Here is a 23,790-nt window from a genome sequence, read left to right as displayed (position 1 = left end):
TCTACCCCCATACAGTCGATTTCATCGGTGGATTTGACCCCTACCCAACCACGTACCAGGTCCCCCAGAAACCCGCGCACATGCAGCTGCAGCCCATGTACACGTGAGTACAGCACGGCTGCACCGAGGCAGAGGCGAAGCCCTGCAAGCGCTCGCACGCGTCCCCGCAGAGGGCTCATAACTCAGCACATTCGTCAATAGCACCTTGGCCTTAAAACAAAAGCAACATATAGTAGGCGACGTTTCTGGCAATGACCCTTCTTCAGAACACATAGAGAGAGAGGCCAGAGAGGTAGAGGAGAAAATAAGTTTCGCCTCCACTTGCACGCTGGCTGAGTACCCACACTTTCCCCCAGCACACGCGGCCTGCCGCTGTGCCGACTGCCGTGCCCCCGTGTGCACTGCTGGGGGTTGGGCCGAGGGCTGGGACGATGTCATCGTCTGCGTGGCGCGCCCCACTCGAACCGGCGACCTCTGGACTACAACTTCACCCTGTCCTGACCATTGTACCGCGACAGCGCGCTCTATCGGCCAGATCGGGAAGTGTGGTTGGACCTCCCGTGGCGCTCGTGCCAGGCTAGGTGCACGTTAAGGCCACGTGAAGTGTCGAGCGCCTGCTGGCAGGAGGTCACGGGGCAGACCCAGGTGCCACGGGTCGACTGACTGAGATGACTGAGATGACTGAGATGACCGGCCAGACACACAGCATACACTATGAGCCGCAGTCGAGCTCATAGTCCACGAGCCGTGCTTAGAATGCATGAAGCGAACTCGCTCCACATCACTCAATGTTTTGCTCTCACTCATCTTGAGACCAGCCTTAGCTAGGCTGTATAACTCTCACGTAACAAAGCTCCTCCGCATCGCCTTACCAGAGTGTATAGGGCAAGTGCTGTTAGCGAGCGCCTATTGAAGGCCGGCACGACACACGAGAGGGTGGGCGGCCAGCACCACGCCCGAACGCCTTTGTCTCCCCAGTAGCTATGTTTATGCATCGCACGAGTTTAGAATTTGAGGTTGAGTGGACCTAGGGGAGGTCCAGGACTGGTTCCGATAATAATCACAGGCGATGGTCGCTGGTTTTGTAGCGCCGCACGCTAACCACAACACTACGGCTCCCCACTCTCACACAGTGCACTTGCACAAACACACACACGCCCTTAAGAGCCGAACACACGCTCGGAATAACACTCCTATAAACACGTGGCGGCGGGTGTGACTGTGAGCGGTGGTTTCCGCTATAACGTTTTTATTGTTGACTGTCAGGAAGGGTTACTATGTGATAAAAAACGAAGCCGCCCTGATAATGTAATACCGTGTATATATTTAAAAATATTCCACCAGCTCGCTGCCCTGATACAGCTTCGAGAGCTGAACGCAGTTCAAAAGGACTCACAAATACCTGGTTGTGAAAGACCCAACAGTAAATCCCTGGGTTTTGATCTTCCAAACCGCATCCACTGCACAAACCATGGCAGCAGTAGATGGAAAATAAATGAAATATGTGGTGGCAGTGGTGCGACTGTGGTCATCCAGAACAGATCATAGATCGTATAACGGCGCAATGCCCCGATCCACAAATACGAAGGAGACATCACAGCGATGATGAAACACTGCTCTGCTGCTCCTGACGCGGTTATCTGGGATTGAGTACGTGAATGTGACACTGTAGTCGCTCCTCTGCATCGACATCGTCAGCCGCCGTACGACAACAGGAATTAGAAGAAGAATCTCGCTGGCCGATCGTGGCTCTCCGAGCCGGTGCCACGGCCGCTGTTCTCCGTGCGCTCTGCGAGAAGAGGCAGGGGGCCTGGCCCGGGGACGCGACGGGCCGGTTGGGGAGCATCGTGTCTTGAGCGGCAGCGAAAGAATGAGAGACGGAGTGACGAAAATCGGCTCGCGTGCAGGAGCCACGCGGATTGACGCGTCGCCAGGAGCTTGAGAGATGGCGACGGGGCTTGGGAAGGCCTCCGTCCAGCGACGGGTAGATCACGGGTGATTGTGGTGATGCGAGTGAAGGGTGGATCTATCCGCTGCTGGATGAAGGCCTCCCCAAGCCTTCTCTCACGGTGCTGCGATACACCAATCCGTCGAGCGCCTGCTCACGAGCTGAAATCGTCGCTCCATCTCCCCCCTTTAGCCACCACTCCGTCACTGATGTCTCCAACTTGCGAAATTGAGCGTTTGAATCGGTGCTTATCACTTGTCGTACGATTTGGATCAGAAATATAAACGTGGACATCAGACGGATTTAATTGGGGGGATTCACAAAAAAAAACTGTGCGCAAAGAAGAATGGAGAGCCACACTTCTGGAATTACGCAAAGCGACGTGAATATGCGTCGAGCTTGTGTGTGTCCTCATCTAATCCGCGTGCTCCTCTTCCTGCCTTCAGCGCAAATTGCACGCAGTCACCACTCCGTGCTTGTCTGTGCAATGTTCACCCCGTTCGTGCCGTGTCCCCCCTCGTCAATGTGGATGTTTGCGATTCATTGCCACGTCCCAAGTTCCCAGTAGCATCAACAATGCGCGACGCGCGCGAAGTCCATTTGTCAAAAGCAACGTTCCGTGAGGCCAACACGCGAAATGATTTCTCTCTTTTCCTCCCTCCCCCACCCCTCTCCGTCTTTCTCTTCCGTCTCCTTGAAAGGACAAAATAACAACACGCGCGAGGGACAGCCGAGCGGAGCAACAGAGACAAATCATCAGCTCGGGGGGGGGGGGGAGAAGCTGGGCAAAAAACCAAGTTCCCCACCAACGATTTGAGAGAGCGAGTGGAGAGAGTGGAGAGCGAGAGAGAGTTGTTTTCTTCTTCTGTGTGTGTACAAAAAAAATCCCACTCCCAAGAACTTACAAGCGCGTGTACGTTTTGTCAAAACGAGCAAGAATTGATTTGCGGCGGCCACGGCAGCCGCAGCCGCAGCAGCAGCAGCGGCCCAGAGAAAGAGAGACAGAGAGAAAACAAATAGACGTCGAGAGAGTAGCCAGACGGGTAATAACAACGGCGGTAGCGGCGAGGAGTCTTGGCTCGGAGCCACGAGAACAAGGCGGCGGCTGCTGGCGGCTGGACGCGGCTTCGGCGCCCGTCCGCCCGCGCCCCCGGGGCGACCGGCGCGGGGGGGGGGGGAAGCGCCACGAACGCCCCACGCGCAGAGACGCCACCGCCCTCTGCAGACGCCCTCCCGCATGGCCCGGCCCAGCCTGCGCGCGTGGGGCTGGGGGGTCGGGAGTTGTTTTTGTTTTGGGGCCGTTCGTCCATCTCCTAGCGCGGTTCTTCGATGTGCGCCGTCGGCACGAAGTCACCGACGTTTCGCTGCACGTGCCGGCGAAGAGCTTCTTCAGGGACGAGCCAGCAACATCGGCGCGCGCGTGTGTGTGTGCGTGTGGCTTCGTCAATAAAAAAATATAAAACAACAGCGAAATGCCATCGCCACTCAAGCCAAGTGGCAGGAATCCGTCGGAGCTCAACCCGAACGTGCTGTTGGCGGTCCTGATGGAATCAGCGGTGGAAACTCCACATTCCTAGGGCAAGGGCCAGTCCAGCCCCGCGTTCATCATGGTGTCGCTATCAGCGTGTCGCTGTCCAGCTGATGGAGAGGGAGAGAGATCGACCTTCGTTGTATATAAGTGGCGGCGTCGTTGTTTTGCTGTGTGCGTGTTAATCTCCGGTCACTCATCCCGTGGTTTAATTTCTTCGCGTTCGATAGTAACTTTTGATAATTACATGACAAAGTGTCCTTTTCAGCCGTAATGTTATAGCCTGAGTGATTACATACAATATGCAATACGGTATATATATACATTTAAATGCATATTATATGTACTGCAGTTAATTGTATACATATTTTATGTGTTCGTCAAAGTCTTTCTTTTATTTTGTCCTTCGTAACGACGTAGCGCGTATTAACTTTGTACATCTCACGGTAGGCCTTACAATTGTAATGGCCGATTATTTAAATTAACTCTCCTGTATGGAATTCAATAAGCTAATCTTCAAATGTTACTGTTTAATGTTGTAGGAACGCTGCCACAGTGGTGACCGCGCTGGACTTGCGACCCAGAGGTCGCCGGTTCGTTGAACCCTCCCGGCGCGCCGGTGGTAACGTCACCGCGCCCTCTGCCTACCCAGCAGCAGCAGCAGCAGCACGCTGCATGGGCACGCCGCAATGAGTCGATCGGCAGGTCGCGTGGGTGGGGTAAAGTGTGGGTACCCCCCCACCTCGGAGCCTTTCCTGGGGTCAGGGAGACCGCCCCGGGCCCCGCGCTTTTGAAGGGGGGGGGGGGGGTTAGGATCCCGCTTCGACGTCACGGTGTCAGATGTGATACTTCTGGTTTAGTTTGAAGGCGTTGGGAGCCCCCGCATCTCCCTACGGAGGGCCCCAGTCGCCACCTCGTCCCAGATGTTTGGCCAGCGAGCAAGACGGCGACAACTGCCCTCGTGAGCTCCCTGAAGCCCCTCCGACAGCGGTGGCGTGAGCGAGGGCTACTGCACCTTCAATATGAGCGCTGTATGTGAATGGGGTCAATGTTACGGGATTACGTAAAGTTGGTGCTTCCGAAGCGTCGTGCCAATCCCACCACCGCCGCCGTGAATAGCCAGCGACGCTGTTGGGCAACTTCGCAAACTCGCTCGAGGTCTCCGCGTTGACGCCACCCACACGAACCGCTCCGATTTGCCACCACGCTGCCCGTCAGACAGGCGGGGGGGGGGGGGGTAGTCCACATGGCTTTCATTCCCCACTCAACACCGACGCCGTTCATCTGCGGGCGTTTGCTACCGGACGATGAGCCATAACCAAGCTGCAACGCTGTGATCGTCACCACCTCCCAGTCCGTGTCCAGGTGACCCACCGGGAGTCGGGTCTCACGAGACCTCGGGCACGCCGAGCGGGCTGTGAGGCTGCCGGGCTTGTGCGGTCGTCCCGCGGGCTGGCACGGGGCTGCTGCTGCTGCTGCGTCGTGGACACCCAGAGGGGGGTGCAGGGGAAAGCCATTGTTGTACTGAACTGCTATGCGGTGCGGTACTTCCTTCCCACCGCATATGCTCCTCCCCGTCTTCACCAATCGCGTTGACCAGCGTGGCGAAGTATGGTCAAACAACCCAACGCAACCCGCGCAGCGTGGGGAGGCCCTCATCCAGCAGTGGATTGACGCAAAGGCGATGAAGTGTACAGTACCCACATACGCGCAGCAGTATAGACACAGTACAGTCCGTTCTGTCAATACGTTATTGAGGGATATTTGACCATACTTGACCATACTTGATCATGCCGGTCAGTGCGCGTGTGTGAAGGTGGTGGGGAGTGCAGAACGGCGACGGCTTTTGCTGCACTGCCCTCTGCTGCGCACGAGGCCTAGAGCTCCCGTGTTGTGTACGCAGCCGGCACCCATCCCGGCGATGTGCAGGCTCCACGCTGCTTAGCTGACGCGAGCTGACGGCATCGGGTGTATTCTGGCTGCTGTGGTCATGGGCGAACATCAGTACTGAATGGGGCGCCGCGGTGGCGAGGTGCCATCTCTCTCGCCTGCTATGCAGGAGGTTCGTGGGTTCGATCCCAAACCCTGACGCCTGTATATTTGGAGTTTGCATGTTCTCACCGTGCTCGCGTGGATTTTTCTCCGTGTCCTTCGTTTTTTTCCTCCCCACATTTAAAAACGCGCGTTTAGAGTATTTGGCTGCTATGAATTTCCACGCGATAAGCCACTTCATTATGGCCAGGTTGCTGCTGAAAAAGAGTTACATAGTTCTCGGTGGGGCCTTATCTGGTACATAAAAAACCCCAGTTTTATAGAATGCATTTCTCGTTGCCTGTAAACGTGCCCAGTTGTCCGTGCAGCGGCAGGGCCTCTCGCGGAGAGAGGGCGAGCGGCCACTCGCAGACGACCTCGCCGGCACTGACAGCACGCGGCACTGACAGCATCGCTGGGGCAACTCGTCACGCGTCGATCATCAGCTCCGCCAAGGCGGCCCGGGCCATCATCAGTTGCCCCACAACCCTGGGAGGCAACTTTTACCGAGTTGATGGCTCAATTACAACGGCAGCTGCCACTTCGCTCGAGACCAATTGTGAGATTGTGAGAAACACAATCACAGCCACACACGATGTCACAGCCACACACGTTTAGATAACTCGCGACTTAGATTGCGACGAGAATCATGCCCGTCTATAAACTACCGGGCACAGTGGTGAGGACACGGTGGTTAGCGCACCGTGCTATGAACCAGGCGAGCCGAGTTCGAGTCCCAGCCACGGCTAACACAAGTGGCGAGCGGTCCGGGCCTCCCAACCTTTCACCAAGCCGCACTGACCAGTGTGGTGAAGTATGGTCAAAAAAAACAATCCCCATCATGGCGCGGGGAGGCCTTCACCCGTGGGCGGATTGAGAATGGCAGCATTTATGTATTTATTTCGTATTTATCCAACGACCGCGTAAACGGAGCCCTTTCCGCGGGATTAATAATCCGACACTCAACAGGCGTGAGATTTGAGGTGCTGAAACGCAAGTTGGTCGACATTTGGTCAGCCGGCCTCCCTCCATTCAGTGGCCTCGACCAGCCGTGCAACGCTCACCGACACCCGACACGCGCAGTCGCCGTGGCTTTGAGGCCCCCCTTTTTAAAGCCCCCTGTGAATTTGATACGTAATAAACTCGATGTTTTACCATCCCTCGCGAGCCTCGTTTATCAACGCGGCTCGCGGACTCGGAAGCAGGTGAGGGTGGGCCAGGAGTGGCCGCGCTGGTCCCATGGGAGGGGAGGTGGGAGGGGGGGTGGGAGGGGGGGGTGAGCTCCCAAACGCGAATTTCGTGGGCCCTCTTGTGGCTCACGGCCCACTGAGGTGGCAGCAGAGACGTCGTCGAGAGACGGTGATGGAGCGAGATGAGAGAAATGCAGGAAATACTGTGTAGAGATGTCGTGAGATGTGGAACGTAGAGATGCAGGCAGGATATCGATGTGAGATATCAATTAGAGTTCTCTGTTAATTGCAATGTTATGTTGATTAGGATGCAAATTGGTGGCGATCATTTGAAACACCGTTTCCCCATACATCCCGAGCCACTTGAGCTACATGGGACCCTAACATCTCTTGCTGGGTCTACCCGTGCCGAGCGCTGCCACAGCTTTTGTTTTGCCAAATCAGCGCACACACCGGCGTCACGCTTCACGCGCACACAACACACACTCATTGACGTGACCGAACATCCCGATGCAGGACCCTCCACAGCGAAGCTCAGCAGCATCATCATCATCAGCCATGATCAATCCACTGATGGATGAACGCCTCTCCAAACCATCGCCATCTCTCACGAGCCTGTGATGTAACAATCCACCCAGCATCTGCAAATGAGCCAAATGAATGAACAGAGCGTCTTCCTTCGTGGCAGCCTTGCCCTATAAAAACTGCACATTTACCAAATCCACTGTTATTATTAGTATGGTTACAAGCGGCGATTTGATGTACGCTGACACACGAGCACGTATTGACTCATGATCAATAGCAGCGGCGGCAGATTCGGTTGTCTCGATGTTTTTTTCTGCCACGATGGCTTTTATTTCGATGACAACAGCACAACCACAAGCACCACGGTCAACAAGCGCACGAGACGGAGCCACCGCACCTCGCGGAGCACGGAGCACGAAGCACGACTGGCGGGTCACTGCGCCGACTCTCCCCCCGCCACCGTCCCCACGAGCCACTGCTCCGCACCACGGCCTGCGTCTCCCGCACGCATCACCACCATCAACAACAACATCACCTTCACCACCAACATCGTCATCACCACCACCACCATTACCACCACCACCTTCACCACCAATGCTCCGCACCACGGCCTGCGTCTCCCGCACGCTTCACCACCATCAACAACATCACCTTCACCACCATCGTCATCACCACCACCATTACCACCACCACCTTCACCACCAATGCTCCGCACCACGGCCTGCGTCTCCCGCACGCATCACCACCATCAACAACAACATCACCTTCACCACCAACATCGTCACCACCACCACCACCATTACCACCACCTTCACCACCACTGCTCCGCACCACGGCCTGCGTCTCCAGCACGCATCACCACCATCAACAACAACATCACCTTCACCACCACCATCGTCATGACCACCACCATTACCACCACCATCGCCACTTTAACCACCACCATCATCACCATCGTTATCACCACTACCATTATCAACACCTCCACGATCATCATCACTCTCGTCACCACCTTCACCACCATCATCACCATCATCACCATCGTCATCACCATTACCACCACCATCACCTTCACCACCATCGTCATCACCATGACCATTACCACCACCACCTTCACCACCATCATCACCATTGTCATCACCACCGCCATCATCACCATCGGCATTACCTCCACCATTATTACCACCGCCATCATCACCTTTGCCACCATCACCCTCTTCATCACCACCATCACATCCACCACCATCATCACCATCGTCATCACGATTACCACCATCATTACCACCACCATCACCTTCACCACCATCGTCATCACCACCACCATTAGCACCACCATTACCACCACCATTACCACCATCGGCATTACCTCCACCATTACCACCACCACCATCATCACCTTCACCACCATCACTATCGTCATCACCACCACCATTACCACCACCACCATCATCACCACCTTCACCACCATCACCATCGTCATCACCATCGTCATCACCACCACCATCATCACCACCTTCACCACCATCACCATCGTCATCACCACCACCATTTCCACCACCATCATCACCACCTTCACCACCATCACCATCGTCATCACCACCACCATTACCACCACCATCATCATCACCTTCACCACCATCACCACCACCATCACCACCACCATTACCACTACCACGTTCACCACCTTCACTAATCCACGTGCCGTCAGCCAACACCACGTGGTGTCGTGCCGCTGCTGTCTCGAACCCGACGCCGGTGATGTGCAGGGCGCGGCACAAACACAGCGCAGGGTTGACGCGGCGGCGCTGTGACACCGGCCGGCCTGATGGGCTGCCACCTGTCCCTGGTCTCCCCAGGATTGCCCTCTCGTTGAGGAGGTCGGTATCATCCTGGGAAATCAGTCAGTTCTCGCGGGACATTAAAAGTCCGAGCCCTCCCTCCCCCCTTCCGGCACTGTGAGATATTCCATCTTCGCCGGTTTCCTCCCTTAGCTAGACACACGTCATGCAACCGGTGTCTGCCAATCATCCCGATGGAGCGCGCACTCTCACTGCGGCTTTCCCGGGTGCACGAGTCATCGTCACCAATTATGTCACATTCCCAAGACACGGCGCGGTTCCGTCGCGCCTCGGAGGAGGCGACCCTCGAGGTCTGGCGGGCAGGGTACGAGCCACCGATCCGCCCCGCACAGAGGCAGAGGTTCGGTGCCCTGGTTACGCTTGCCCGGCAACGCCGCATTAAGCTTCGTTACTAACAAACGAAAAATCGCAAAAACGATCAGCGCGACGCAATGCGGACTTGCACAGCAGTGTCGAGATGCGACCGCCTCTCAAAGCGCCATACAGGCGGCCACGGGGGGCAATGTTTATTGTACAGATGCAAGCAGCGGATAAAAGGGCGGTCTTGAGGCTGGACTTGAACAGAGGCATGGAGTCGACAGCACAGGTGGCTGGGGGATGGGAGTTCTAAACCACGCGGGCAGAAACCTGCGTTTGCAACACGGTGGCTTACTCAGATTGCGAACTATGCCACGTGGCTTTTCAGCATGATATGCGAATCAGGATCAGTATCTCGCAATGTGTGTACGTATGCTGAACTTCTTTCGCATCGTACGTAGCCAACTGTGCATGCGATCGTGTGCTCCCTTTCCCCTCTCCCGCCTCGGAAGGAGTTCATTATTAAAACGATTCATTCTGGAATGAAGGGGGAGCCGCCACAGCGCCGCAATGGTCAGTAACACTGGACTTGCAACGAAGAACTCGCCGGATCGATTCAATCTTCCGGCGTGTCAGCTGAGACAACAGGGCAAACTTCTTCAATCCCCCTCCCCCCACCACTCACCCAGCAGAACAAATGGGCAACCCCGCAGCTAATCTATTATTGGTCGGTCACATGTGGCGGTGTAAAGTGTGGGTAGTCCTGCCTCTTCCAAGACGTCTGGACAGCATGCAAAAGCAGGCCCTCTCGAGCGTCCTGTGGTGGAGGCTCTTCTGCCAGCAGTAGAGTTAACAAGCAATTGCAGGGCTGCCCCTCTACCTCTGGACAAAAGCGCGTATCAACATTGTGGTGTTTTTTTGTAAAAACAATGAACATTAACGCCACCCATCGGTGCCATCTATGGCTTCTGAGCACTCGATAAATGTCGCGGCAATGACCCCTTTGTGTAGGGATCATTTCCACGACACACAAAGAGCCCCCCCCAATTCCCCCCTTCGATTGCCGATGTCCGGAGTTGAACTGAAGATCAGACAAGGGGCGAAACGTTTACGAAGCAAAGCACTGCTCACTTTGCTCAAGATAAACATTATCTCCACACACACACACGCCACACACACACGCCACACACACACACGCGCCACACACACACACGCCACACACACACACGCCACACACACACACGTAAACACGTGCTTTTTGTGCAAGAAAAAGTCACTGACGGCAGGACGAATGGTGAAACTTAACATCGGTCACAGACGATCCCCCGTGTGTGCGTCTGATCGTGGTCCTCACAGAGTCCTGGCCGTGCCAGAGCGAAGGATGTCGCCCTTGAACCACGCCGCTCCCAGATGCGCTGTTTGGCGCGACGTCCGACTTGTTCACTCCACGCGCTGCAAGTCATATTCAGGAACCAGGAAATGCACTGGTTCACGAATAAGGCCCCAAACACGTGGCACGAAACATCGGACATCGATGCACGAGGAGGAGGAGGATGGGGGGGACCAGGGGGTGGGAAGGGATTGAGAGCGACTGTGGCGCAATCTCACACGAAACAAATGGCGTCGCTCAAAAATCAATGCCCCGAGCGTGGCGCTCACGGACGTGACTGTTGCAGCCGACGGCGGTGATGCATCATTTGTGGGATGCGCCATGTACCATGCGGTGGAGAGGTGGGGGGGGGCAGTTTGAGAATCAACCGCCCTCGGAACTGCCACGGCGAGCAACCTGAACTGCTTGGGAAACTCGGGGGACACGCCCGTCGCACGGCTGAGACGCACGACGATCAGTTCCCGGTTTCTCTCCAGCGCACCGACCGTCGGCTCGGCCAATCTACGGCCGTCAGGCGGCCCCCTCCCCTCGGCGTCGTCCCCGCGGGGGGGGGGGGGGGGCGAGCAAGGCGTCCCTCGCGAGCGTTCTAGTTTCGTGAGACGGACCCGGCTGGACGAGTCGGCTCCACCGGCGTCGTGGACGGAGGAGGTGGAGCTCCGGGTGGGGATGGTTGGGACTCGACGCCGATTCTCGGTACCCGATCGCCGCAGCCCGGGGGGGCGGGTGGCACGCGGATCACTTCCAAAGCCTGCGCCTTGAGAGGTGAGGAAGAGGTGAGAGAGAGGTGAAGAGTGGCGGGGCTTGCTCGGCCCAACGGCTGCTGCAGAGTGGGTCCGCTCTCCCCTGTGCCCGTTCTGTGGCTCTAGAGCTGGGACCTCCGCTGACTTTGAGGAATTGTTCTAGATTTGAAGCTTTCGTGACTGCAAGGATTCATACTCTTAGGTTTGTTCGGTAAAGTCACGTAGGTAAAAATAATAATAATAAAATAATAAATGAAAATAACTCATCTTCTTGGTTCTTTCGGTAAAGTCACGTAGAATGGAAATAATAAAATAATAAAAATAAAACATCATAAAATAATTCTCACTACGTTTCGGCCACAACGCAAGCAGCCGTCCTCAGGTGAAGAACTCAATTAAATCATGACGTTTCGGAGGCGATACAAGTCTCCGTCGAAAAACCTAAGAATTTGAGCAATCGATTACTCTGCCGATTAGCCGTTTGGTTACTCAACGAATCGGACAACACGAAACACCTCTGTTATTACCGAGGTGCCGCTGTACGAGAGGTGAAGGGCAGGGCTTGATGTGGTGTACCCACTGATACTGCTGTGTGTGTATACAGGGGCGGCGGAGGGGATTTAAGAAACCTGCCCCGTTTCACCAGCCGCGCCTGGACATGGAGTCGAGCCTGCAATCTTTGGATTGCAAGTTTCGTGGGCTCACCGCTTCACCATGGCAACTCACCCATCACGGAATAGAGCACAGACATTATTAGTAACGAGACATGGGTGGGGTTTAATGCGGTCACCTGAGCTCACTCACTTTCAATTCCCTATTTGCTTCATTGCTCTTACTTTATTATTTTGTTTGACCGTTGTCATTTTGACGACCCGGTTGACCCTCGCTAATGAGACTCATGTCCCGGTCTCCTGAGTGCTCACCCTGCTTACACCAACATCAACTCGACTCCAGGGTCAGGGCATCCTCACTGGATCTCAGGCATCGCTGCAATTTCATTTTCAACACATTGGGGAAGCTTTCTCGCAGTGCTGGTCCCCACCTACCTACCCCATTGGGTGGTGCTCAGCAAAAGTTATTAAATCCTCGTGCGACGACGGAAGAGATAAATAGGCAGAGATCGATATGTAGTGAGATACGAAAAAGATGTAGGTAAAAAATAAGGATGCATTGGGATGAGAGAATTTATATAAACAAGAGATGCAGTGAAACGAGAGACGCAGAACAGAGATGAGGGTTCACTTTTTTATATTAATTAGCTTGATGTATTTGATAAGATTTTCATTCGAGTTGAAAATTTATACGCCGCTATTTTTCATATTCATGCCACGAACCCCTTCAGCTGCTTGGGGCTCCATGCACTATAGCACGGTGTGCTTTATCGCGTCTTTACGCGCGTCTGCAAACGCGAAGCCGGCGACAAATAAAAGCATTTTCTGTTTTTCGTTCCGATTGTTGCTCCCCCTGACCTCGGCGCTAATGCGGAGAGAGACACCGTGCACGTCAGAGCGCGTTTGGGGGACATCAAAAGACCCTTCGTAATCTTCCCATCGAAATGCCCCATGCGGTCGAACGAAAAAAGCACGCGTGAAATGTAAACAAAGCCACCCGTCGCGTTCATTCTCCCAGCTACTTAAATGACCGCGATGAATTATTCCGCACGACATCTTCCGCGCAAGACGCGCGGCTGCGTCATCATTGGCGGAGTCAAGGTCGGTGTAAACGTTCAAGGGCAATTCCCCAATCTAAATTCTCGAAAACAGATATTGGCATGTGTCACACACACACACGTGCAGGTTTACCCCATACCTGTAATCGGAGCCGACACGATGCTTAGTCTTTCTAACAAAGTCGATCAAAGAGGGAGGTAACGTTTATGTTGACGCACGTTATGCAACTTCGTCGATGCGTCTCCAGGGAAGATTGTGCGTTTTATCTGTACCACCTACTGTGACGTGGATCACAAACACGGACAATGACAAAGAGGATTGAACAGAATACGAAAAGTCATGAAGCACGGAGAGACGCGTGCTCGGAACCAGACTGAAGGATGAGCGCATGGATTGGACGGCAGTTAACAAGTGTGAGACGTCAAACCTACTGAAGAAAAGTAAATGTACGCAACGTTCCATTCTGTATCTCAACTAAGGTGCAGTCCATCGGCTCTATTGGCTTTAGAAAGCAATATTCTCCAGCAGCGTCTGTTGAAGCAAGAAAACTGCACCGGTTTTGATAAGTCGGGTCTCGTCAGCAGAGTCACGCCTATCAAATTAAATGCTGCTGAGTCGACTCAGATTTAAAATAAACAGGGGTTGTATACAAACGCATGCGCTGCTGCGGACAATGAGGAGACAAAGCAGAGCTAAGCACAACTCTGTCCTGTATCTCCACGTGTAAATAAACACATGTTCTAGTCCACCGCGCTGTTTTTTGGCCGCGAAACGACCCTTGTCTGATAACTGGGGGTGACTGACTTACTCGTACTGTGCAGGGCAAAGTGACTCCTGCTGCTCAAACGAACATTGAGGCAGTGATGCTCATCCACTGTTTGCAAGCCCTGAGCCAGTGGTGGAAAGTCTACGTTCCTATGGCGGGGGACGGTGCTAGTCAATCCATAGAACCACTATTGACTTCCAAACAACATGCGGTATTAATTTGTATCGACCGCGGAGGGTTGATAGGCTGCGTCAACCTCCAACCAGGATTTGAATTCGCGACCTTCCCGATTGCGAGTCGCTCGCTCTCCCTCTGACCTCGTGTAATCACCACCACCACCACCCTGGGCAGGTGGTTCTTCACTTCAAGGCCCGCGGGTCACTGGCGGCCCCTGGTGGCCTTTAATGCGACCCCCTAAACGCACAACAAGTGAAACACCCCCATCATCATGGTGCTGCTGTCAAACCCCCAATGGTTTCAATTGTTGTGGCGGCCCTCACACTGGTGACGTCTTATCAGCGAAAGCGGCCCCACCTCTGAAAACGAGCCAAGACCCCTGGCCCCGAGGCCGAGCGCCGCGTGCCACTCACCCCGACTTGGGCACGGCCCCGCTGGCCACGGACCGCACTTCGTGGAGCAGCAGCCGGTTCTCCTGCACCACCTCCTCGTCCTCTTGCTGATGGTGCAGCTGCTGCTGGTGCTCCGTGGTCATCACCTCATCCACCATCATCATCGTCGCCGTCGCCACGGCGCCGTGCGGCCGCCGCGGCCACCAGTAGACTCCCCGACAGCGCTGCGCCTCCGGCTGCGAACAGCAGCGCGCCCGCCAGCTTGAGGCCCTCCACGAGGCGGTTGAAACGCGCCGCGCTCGGGTCGACCAGCAGCACGTCGCTCACGCTGCCCGGGCCGCCGCCTCCTCCGCCGTTGCCGACCGCCTCGAGGCGAGCCGGGGCGAGGTAGGCGGCCAGCATGACCCCGGCCCCCGTCAGCATGCCGAGCAGGCCACAGGCGAACCACGCCTGCGCACAGGCGGCGCAAGGGAGGTCAAGCAACGGGCGCTCGGCACAGGTCCGGGGGGGGTCAACTGCGCTCTTGGCTCGGGGGATGCGGCAATCGCTCAGGGGGGGGGGGGGGGGGGTTGGGGGGGGCGCCCCCCTCCCCCCCCGTGACCCCCCGCCCCCCCCCCGGCTCACCCCCCTCAATATTTGTATTCACCCCAGGCTACGAGATACCGCGGCTCTGCTTGCCTAATGCCAGTGCTCACGGTCTCGAACATGTCACGCTGTGAGGGGCGCTGTAAAGGGCGTCGTCGCAAAATGCAGCCACTAAACAGCTCCGTAGTACTTGTGTGCAATATTACGTTACTGCTGTAATGAGATACAAATACAACGTGGAACGTAAATGAAATCATGTTCATAAAAATATATTTGAACCTAGATTTGAAGCTTTCGTGACTGCAAGGATTCATACTCTTAGGTTTTTTCGGTAAAGTCACGTAGGTAAAAAAAATATAACAAAATAAAATAATAATAAATGAAAGTAACTAATTTTAGTTATTTATGTTATTATTATTATTTTTTACCTACGTGACTTTACCGAAAAAACCTAAGAGTACATTTGAACCGCCATTTAAAAAGTTTTTTTGTTCTTTTAGATCGTTGTTGAAAACAAATCTCACGGTGGTTGTCAGGGGTGGTGCTGGCAAGGACCCACCCGTGCCTGCCGCACGCCCGTTACGCCCCTGGCCACGTCTAAGGTCGCTACAGAGAGACCGGGGACTTGATGGCCCTCGGAGGAGTACCCTGCTCAGCAGGCACGTGGACCGCGTGTGAAATGCAATTTAACATCAGCTCGTGGGTTGTTTTAGCAGCCAATGTTATAATTCGTAAATATCTGTTTGTTTTTGGTGTTAGGCCCGTGCGATGATCCCGCCCACTCCTGCCACCCGACACAGCCAAATGACATCGTCACATGGCGTTGTGTACAGGGGCTTCACGGCGCGTCAGCTCGCACGGTTGGAATCGAGCGGCCCACCCTGGTAATCAGTGCGGGTGTAGGAACCGGGGTGATATCACTGCGCGCATTCGACTTCACCAGCGGACGTTTGAGAGACCCGTGAAGACGTCATGGTCCGAATTTGATAAATTAAGCCGCACAAGTACTCGTTTTGGATGTTTCATTATTCAATATTGCGCAGGGCAATTATCGTGCGCCTACTGTAAGGACGTGAAAGGACCCTCCCTGAAAACTCACGAAACTCCTGGGTAAACAAACGCCAATAATGACAATGTGTCTGCCGACATTTTTTGTACAGAACACAAAAGCGTCACTGACTTGTTGCGGCACCCTGTGTGTGTGTGCCCTGCCCCTTTGGGATGTTTTGTAACGGCAAGACAGAAGAGGTTTCGTCAGCTCATTAAACATCCCCTGGTGAGGTTGAGCTGGCAGCAGACTTAAGTCGAAATGATCGCGGGTCCGTCTGCGCCACCCTAACGCGATCTGACACACTCTGCCTGAACTGTAAAATGTGTCTGGCTCGTTTGGCAAGACATCGAGGCATGAAACCAGTGTGTTTATTTCGGATTTAGCGAGGCCGATTAATAAAAAGTGTGTACATGTACTGATATTTAATTACACAACTTGGTGTGATGATTTCAGTTTTTTAAAATATATCCATCTGTCTGCACGACTTTGGAATTCTCTCCCACGTTGTTATAACCTTTATGAACTCTGAACTATTACAACTATTACAAGTTTAACAGTGCTGTTTGTTGCTGGCCGCTTCGCATTTTCGGCACGTTGGGCCTCCTGTGCTAAGCAACTATGATACAAAAATATAACAATTTTCGCTCCATTCAGAAACCACAATTATGTTATCACAGAATAACAGATCCATATAATCATAGAGCCAAACTGGGACCCGTTCAGCTATTGATATTTTGAGAGCAAAAGCAAGCAATGGTATTGAATTTTTTCAAGGCCAATATGAAATAAACCCTTCAACATACAACATTCTAAAAACTATTCACGTCAGCATCCCTCAAGTGTCCCATTATTTTTTGCTGTGCAGTGGAATACGCAACTAAAAACCAATCTCTTCAACCGACTCTGCTCGGAAGAAGGGTCATTACCATTGTCCCAAATATTGGGATTTTTTGTAACAGAGTTTCATATCTCACTGGGTCGCTGGCAGACTGAAGTAGATGACACGTGACTAGCAGACAAAGCCATAGCGAGATCTAGACTGGATGTGATGTGCTGCATATAGAAATGAAGCCCTGGATATTGGGCAGCGTGATTGACATATGACGTTAATTCGTGTTTGTACAGCACAGCCAATTCTTTGTTTTTTAAAAAAATCTATGAAATAATAATTGCGCTTTTGTGTTAATAAACGGTCGTTTACTGAGTGTCTCGTTCACTTTTCTCTATCCCAATAGGTTCTGTTTATGCCATGAACATTGTTTGGAAAATCAGTCGTAGTGGTTGCTAGGCTTTCAATTGATAAACTCCGAGTGAGATGACAGAAGAGATAGAGACTCGTAGGCGAGATGAGATGAATTTGGACAACACTGGAGATAGTGAAATGAGAGAAGAGGAATGACGGCGAGACCAAAATGTGATGGTACGAGAGAGGGAGAGATATCAACAAGAGACAGAGCTGTAGAAACCTAATTATGAATCGGAGATGTAGCATGCTGATGAAGGAAGAGACAAGCAAGAGGTGGGCGAGATTGATTGCTGTTCAAGTTAATTCACTTATCATGTGCATCAGTCTGCGATGGCGCTTTGAGTGGCACAGTCATGCCAGAAAGGCGCCACGTGTCTCAGCAAAAAAAAAATTTGCTTGACGTTCACAAATCGTTTTCATTATTGCGATTGCGCATCCAGGAGCCCTTGATCTGCTTGGGGCTCCTGTGCTTTTTCCGAGTCTTGCTTGTGCACGCGGGCGCTACCGGCGAGCAGCGGCACCTTGCACGCCGTGGAGGCCCCGGCTGCCTCCTGCGCGCCGCGCCGCCCGCCCGGCCGCAGCAGCGTCTCCTCGTCCGGCTCCGAGCGGCAGCCCTGGTAGAAGTGGTCCAGGTAGGAACGCACGCCGAACGGCGTGGCCGCCCCCCGCCGGAACCCGCAGTCCTGGCACGCCATGCCGCGGCCGCTCGCCTGCGGAGGGACGCGGGTCAAGGGGTCGCGAGGCATCAAGGGTGGACGTAGGGGTACGGTTTGACGAGCGCAGCGCGATCTCCGCAGCTGCCTATGGGCAGGGCCGTCCATGGGGGTGGGGGGGGGGGGAGTTAGGGGGAAATCCCACCGCCCCGTGACGTCGACGGGCAGGCAACCCCCCAAAACGCGGGACTCGGGGCGGTCGCCTTCGGAAGTCTGGCGTGCACGGTAGTCGCCCATCCATATTGGTGGTGCACTAGGGGGACGTATAGACGTTGGAACATAGTACAATACAACAATGGATTCTGCTGCACTGCCCCCTGGCTGACAACCTATATCCACAGCAGTCTACAGCACCTGTTTTTTGCACGTGTGGGAATCAACAGCAGTATTTACATGTGTGTGCAAATGATCTAGCCGCGTGACATTTATGATAGTGGAGGTGAACGAGACGGAGTAAAAACAGACGAGGCCGCATTAACGAGACGAGCAAACGGACTCTTGATACGCGTTGTGCCAATTTATTGCCTTAATGAAGGGGCCGATCCTGGCATGCCTTGAGCTAAGGCCACATGTGGTAAGCCATCTGTACGGGGGGGGGGGGGGGGGTCGTGCCCCCTCTTGAAGAGTCGTGACCTACACTGAAGTTGAAGCTAAGATGTTACTTCAGCCAATGCCTGCATGGTTTTCCACCGCACCTCGCCATCGCTTCCTTCGGCCAGATTTCGCAGCAGGTTGCAGTCAACTGGTCAACTCTTACTGTGGCGTCTCACTTGCGGGGCTGTACACCGAATCTGTGGTTATGAGTGTCGCCCTCCCCCCTCCCCACCGATACTAAACGGTGCTCCCCTATTTTCTGTGCTGGAATCGACGCTTCTTGAACGAGGCAGCTTACAGCCTGCCATTTACAGTTGTAGGTGACTCCTCGTGCGTGTGCCCGATGGGGGACTCCTCCGAGCGCCGGGTCGTCACCGCTGCACGATCCCTGGCAAGGCTGCGCGATTTCAAACGCCGCCACAGTCAACCACCGCTGAAGCAACTGCGGTGGCATTCCGATCGTTCAATTAGACACCGCTGCGCTCATTGACCGGCCCCGGAGGTCTTCTGCCTCGCACGCCACTGCAAGGGCCACACAGGGGAGAACGTTGATCCATCCACGCGTAATGGACATGAGGGATTAAGTGTATCACCTCCCACCTCTACTCCTCGTATACGGCAGAGTGAATCGCAACTTTAATCGTCAATGTGCAGGTCTGAAAGCCACACGACGTGCGTCAGGTGAGACTAAATGAAAACTAATTTCTCTAAAACTGATTTGTGTGATTAGTTTGTTGTCCTACTCCCGCACCTCCGAGTAGCACGGTTGGCTCCGTACGGTGCGAAAGAAGTTCAACAAACATACAATGAATTGCTGCTGCTGCTGCTGCTGCTGCTCTGGTGAATTTGTGAAGTAGCCGGTGGATTACGATGTTCTCTACGCTTTGGTCAGGGTCTCTGCATGTGCCGTTTCAGGTTTCCCTCGATTTTCCACTTGTGAAGCTGGTGACCGGATCCGGTGTGGTGGTGGTGGCGGTGGTGACGGTGGCGGTGGTGGTGGTGGTGGTGGTGGCGGTGGTGGTGGTGGTGACGGTGGCGGGTCGTGCCCGTTCGATTGAGTCACAGGCATCACGTCGTTTTCTTCTTCTTCTTCTTGCGGAGAATCCCGGCACCAGCTGATTCACTGGTGGGATCCGATGTCGATCGATGGTTCGAGACGTCGCTGCTCACCCGGAGTTGTCTCGCAGCGTTCATCGTCGGTGGCGATCGTGGGCTGACGAGGGCCTTCCCCGCCGATCTGCAAGGACGGACTTGCGGGACGATGGCAACTCGCGATGTTTGCGTGTCGATTCGTTCCCGCCCCGCTCCACCCCCCAGCGATTTGGGGAATTGTCACGAGAAGGCGTGTCGCTCTGCTTGTCTCGTGCTTTGCCGTTGCGTTTGCGTTGTTTCTCGTTTTGTCTTCCGTGTCGACTGTGCGCGTGATATATTATCATCAGCAGTGAACAATCCGCAGCTGCATGAAGGCCCTCGCAGGCCGTCGTCATCTCTCACGATCCTGCGACCTAACAATCCGCCCAGCCCCTGCACAGGGCAACACCTCGGCAGTGGGCGTCCACCCGTGTACGTCTTCCCTCCTGTTGGTTGTCACTCCACTGTCAGCCTCCACCATCATCCATTCTAGCGGCGTGCCCTGCCCAAGCCGACATTGTTTTTTATATTTTGACAAATTATACGAGCGCATTATTTGCATAAATCGTTTATGATTTATCGTCGCGCGCACACACTCACCGATACATGTATTACGAATACCAATAATCAATTATAATCATTTTTTAATGTGTCCGTTGTTACGCCGTGCCGCATGGCGTGGCAGGGTGCGAGCTTGGTGGGCCAGCCTGGAGGTGAGGGCCCGTGATAGAAATGGGCCATTCGTGACCACGGTCAGGCCCCAGGTAACGGTTCGTGTCACCTGCGGATGAGCTTTGGCATAAACAAACATCACACAGCGTGGCTAATTAGAAAGATTGAGAGTGCATTGTTTCTGTGGGCAGTGCTCGTCCGTGCCTCCGGAAAAAGCTGTATTTGGTAATGAATAAAGAAGCCTGGAGTCTGGAGGTCACCGCGTGACAGAGAGTGGGGGAGGTGGGGGGCAGGGAGAGGGGCCAAGGGTCAGGTCTGGGGTGGGTTTATTGCATTCACCTTCACATCACAGTCATCCCAGAAAGCCAGACACAACAGGATCGTACGCACACACTCGCACACACAGAGATGTGCTTTAATGAACTGAGCGACACACTATCGAGATCCAACGTCTGTGTTGTAGGACAGACATACAACGATTTAACCGTGTACTGTATTAGTAGTAGTAGCAGGAAATGTTCAGCCACTCGTACAGGCTCTCTCTATAACCCCTTCCACCGTATTTTCTATTCCGTTGGGGTGTTTCCCGAACGCTCTGACAACAGAGCAATGCAGGAATTACACAAAACGGAGTCGCGTGGTTCTCTGTGTACCGGCTAAACTCCATATCATCCATATTTCTGGACCACCGCAGCCCAAGAAAAAGACGTTAAACCACCCTCAGTCTACGATGTGGTCATTCAACAACAACAACAAAACTTATACAATACATTCATTCTACTGCACAATTGAAAAACAAAACGCGGCCAAGTGACGCCCCGAGAACTAATCTCGCCGCTGTAATAAACCACGTCTTCAACTCGCGTCACTGTCGGCGCGAGCGCTCCGCCGCTGTCACGGAGGGGACCACCTCGTCACCCACACGAACGCCGCGCAGTCCAGACCCCGCATCGTCGCCGCGTGTTGGCACTAAGGAATCGTCAGCACGGCTACGTTGGTCACGGGTCTGCGCGTCGCTGGTTTACTTGGCGCGAGGCGCGATGTCGCCGAGGACATTGGCAGAGCGTGCCTGCCTGCCGCACGCTGCACTTTCCCGGGGTGTGTGTTTTAATTGGCTCGCTCGAGTGGAGAAGCACACGTTACGAAATAATTCCCGTGAAGCTAAAAAGTACACATTCGTTCGTAACGAGGCTTGCGTAACTCTCTCCCCGCTTGTAACGGAGCTAGGCGCGTTAAAGGGGCAGCCCTGCAATGATTCGCTGACACCCCTGCTGGCGGAAGGGCCTCCGCTAGAGGGCGCTTTCACGGCATTTTGTTCGAACTCTTCCACGCTGGATAGAAGACGCCTTGGGAGAGGCGGGGGTGCCCACACATTTCGCCACCGCTCGCGACTTGCCGCTCGACTACTGCTGCACATGACTCATACTGCTGGGTGGACTGACGTGGAGATATTTAATAGACCTGCCCCCCTTGTCTAGACTGCCGCCCCGGGAGATCAAATGTAAGCGGCGATCTCCAGATTGTAAGTGTAGTGCACTAAACATTAAACCACGGTAGCTTATTTAAATTACTTTACACTCTGTGGGTGTTTCACGGGTCCCAATGGGATCGCATTTCTAGACGCTGTTGGTAGTCTGGGGGAGCAGGCGGGTGATGGTGGGTTTCGTACACAATGGTGGTGGAAGGGCTCACAAACGTTTAGCAGCAGTTGCCCCTAACTCCGTGGAAAAGTTACGAACAGAATGAACGCCACGTCAACAACAGCCACCCCACCGGGGCGATGGTGATGATGGTGGTGGTGGTGGTGGTGATGGTGGTTATGATGGTGGTGATGATGGTGGTAATGATGGTGGTGGTGGTGGTGATGGTGGTGGTGATGATGGTGGTGGTGATGGTGGTGATGATGATGATGGTGGTGGGGAGCCGTGCGGAAGGGTCTCCTTGCCTGCTCACAGCGCTGTCCGAGGTGCTGAAACCTGTCGCACCGTCAGCACCTGTAGCAGCAGCAGCAGCAGCAGCAGCCCCAGCGACAGCACGGAGTCACCTCTCAGCCCGGAGTAGCCTCTCATCTCTTTACACAACACACAAGCGCACACCTCCGGTCTGTCTCCCCGCGGGAATAAATAACTACGTCTTATCAGCCAATGTATTGACTTTCCAGACCGATATTCTCTAGAAAGCACTTCTTTAAGCAAGCAAAACTCTGGACCTGGTTTCAACCACTCTGCGTCTCACCAGGAGAGTCCGTCATAAATAAACAAATGCTGCTGGATTGCCAGATGTAATTGCCAAGAGCGCTGCTTTGAAATTACGGGGCGATGCAAGCTACACCGTGGATTAACCACACGCGAGAGAAAACAGAGCAGATGTGACTGTGCGCCTACCGGCCATGCAAGGCTGCGCACACACACGCACACACACTCGCACAGGCGCTCGCACTCGCTCGCGAAGGCACCGAGGCGCTTTAAATAATCCGTGTCGCCTCGCTCCTCATTGACGCCACAGTGACGTAGCGAGGACGCGAGCAGGGGGCGCTCAGAGATCCGCCAGCCCCGATGAAGTCTCACCGAACCGACGCGCTGCATCCTAATGCAGCTAAGCACGCAAGACAAAGATGATAAATATCCCGCGTGTAGCCTTAACAGACTGTTGAGGCAAGTGCTGTTAGCGAGCACCCATGAAGGCCGACGCGGCAACACGAGGGGGTGAGTGGCCAGCAATTACCACGCCCGGCCGCCTTTGTCTCCCCAGTGGCGATGTTTTTACACACCGCACCAGGTACTCGTTTGAGACCGAGTCGATCTAGGGGGGGACCAAGGACCGGTTCAGATAATCGGCAACTGTTGCTGAGCACAGGCTCAGAAACGCTAAGCAGTCAGCAACGAACAGCACTTTAACGTTGCACAATATGAGAGTGAATAGGCTTCTTGAAAGGAGTAAGGTTGTACGAACCTGAGAAAAGAGACGATGATGCGAGGGAATTCCAAAGGTGAGCTGTGCGAGGGGAGAAGCAGAAATAGAAGCATTGTGACCTTCGGTGTGGTGAGGAGTGAGTGGGCGATGCGAGTGGGTGATGTGACCTGCAGTTTGGTGAGTGAGTGGCTAATGTGACCTCCAGTATGGATGTGTGGTGGGTGAGTGAATGGTTGTTGTGACCTGCAGTGTGGTGAGTGGACGGGTAAGTGAGTGGATGATGTGACTTGCAGTGTGGATGCGTTATGGGTTTCAATAAGTGTTTTCTCCAATTTCCTTCCACATTCCTCGTACCAAATATGGAAATTGCCA

The 23,790-nt window shown here is 54.1% G+C and overlaps 1 protein-coding gene and 1 pseudogene across 1 annotated transcript in view; one reads left to right on the top strand and one right to left on the bottom strand.

The window, feature by feature from the left end:
* Positions 1 to 6,647, top strand: part of LOC133353260 (sodium/potassium-transporting ATPase subunit beta-1-interacting protein 3-like) — a 78,446-nt gene extending 71,799 nt beyond the window's left edge. Inside the window, exons 6-7 of the mRNA XM_061569360.1 lie at positions 16 to 103; positions 2,650 to 6,647. Of these exons, the coding sequence (XP_061425344.1) occupies positions 16 to 103; positions 2,650 to 2,659 (98 nt within the window). The 3' untranslated portion in view covers positions 2,660 to 6,647. The remainder of the gene's footprint in view (positions 1 to 15; positions 104 to 2,649) is intronic.
* A 4,238-nt stretch (positions 6,648 to 10,885) lies between these two features.
* Positions 10,886 to 22,911, bottom strand: LOC133353261 (neurensin-1-like; annotated as a pseudogene).
* Between the last annotated feature and the right edge of the window lie 879 nt (positions 22,912 to 23,790).

The sequence above is a fragment of the Lethenteron reissneri genome, chromosome 43, assembly GCF_015708825.2.
Source record: "Lethenteron reissneri isolate LAM-NWPU_2019-01 chromosome 43, ASM1570882v1, whole genome shotgun sequence".
In the NCBI taxonomy this organism is placed as follows: domain Eukaryota; kingdom Metazoa; phylum Chordata; class Hyperoartia; order Petromyzontiformes; family Petromyzontidae; genus Lethenteron; species Lethenteron reissneri.
This window is presented reverse-complemented; position numbering and strand designations above follow the sequence as displayed.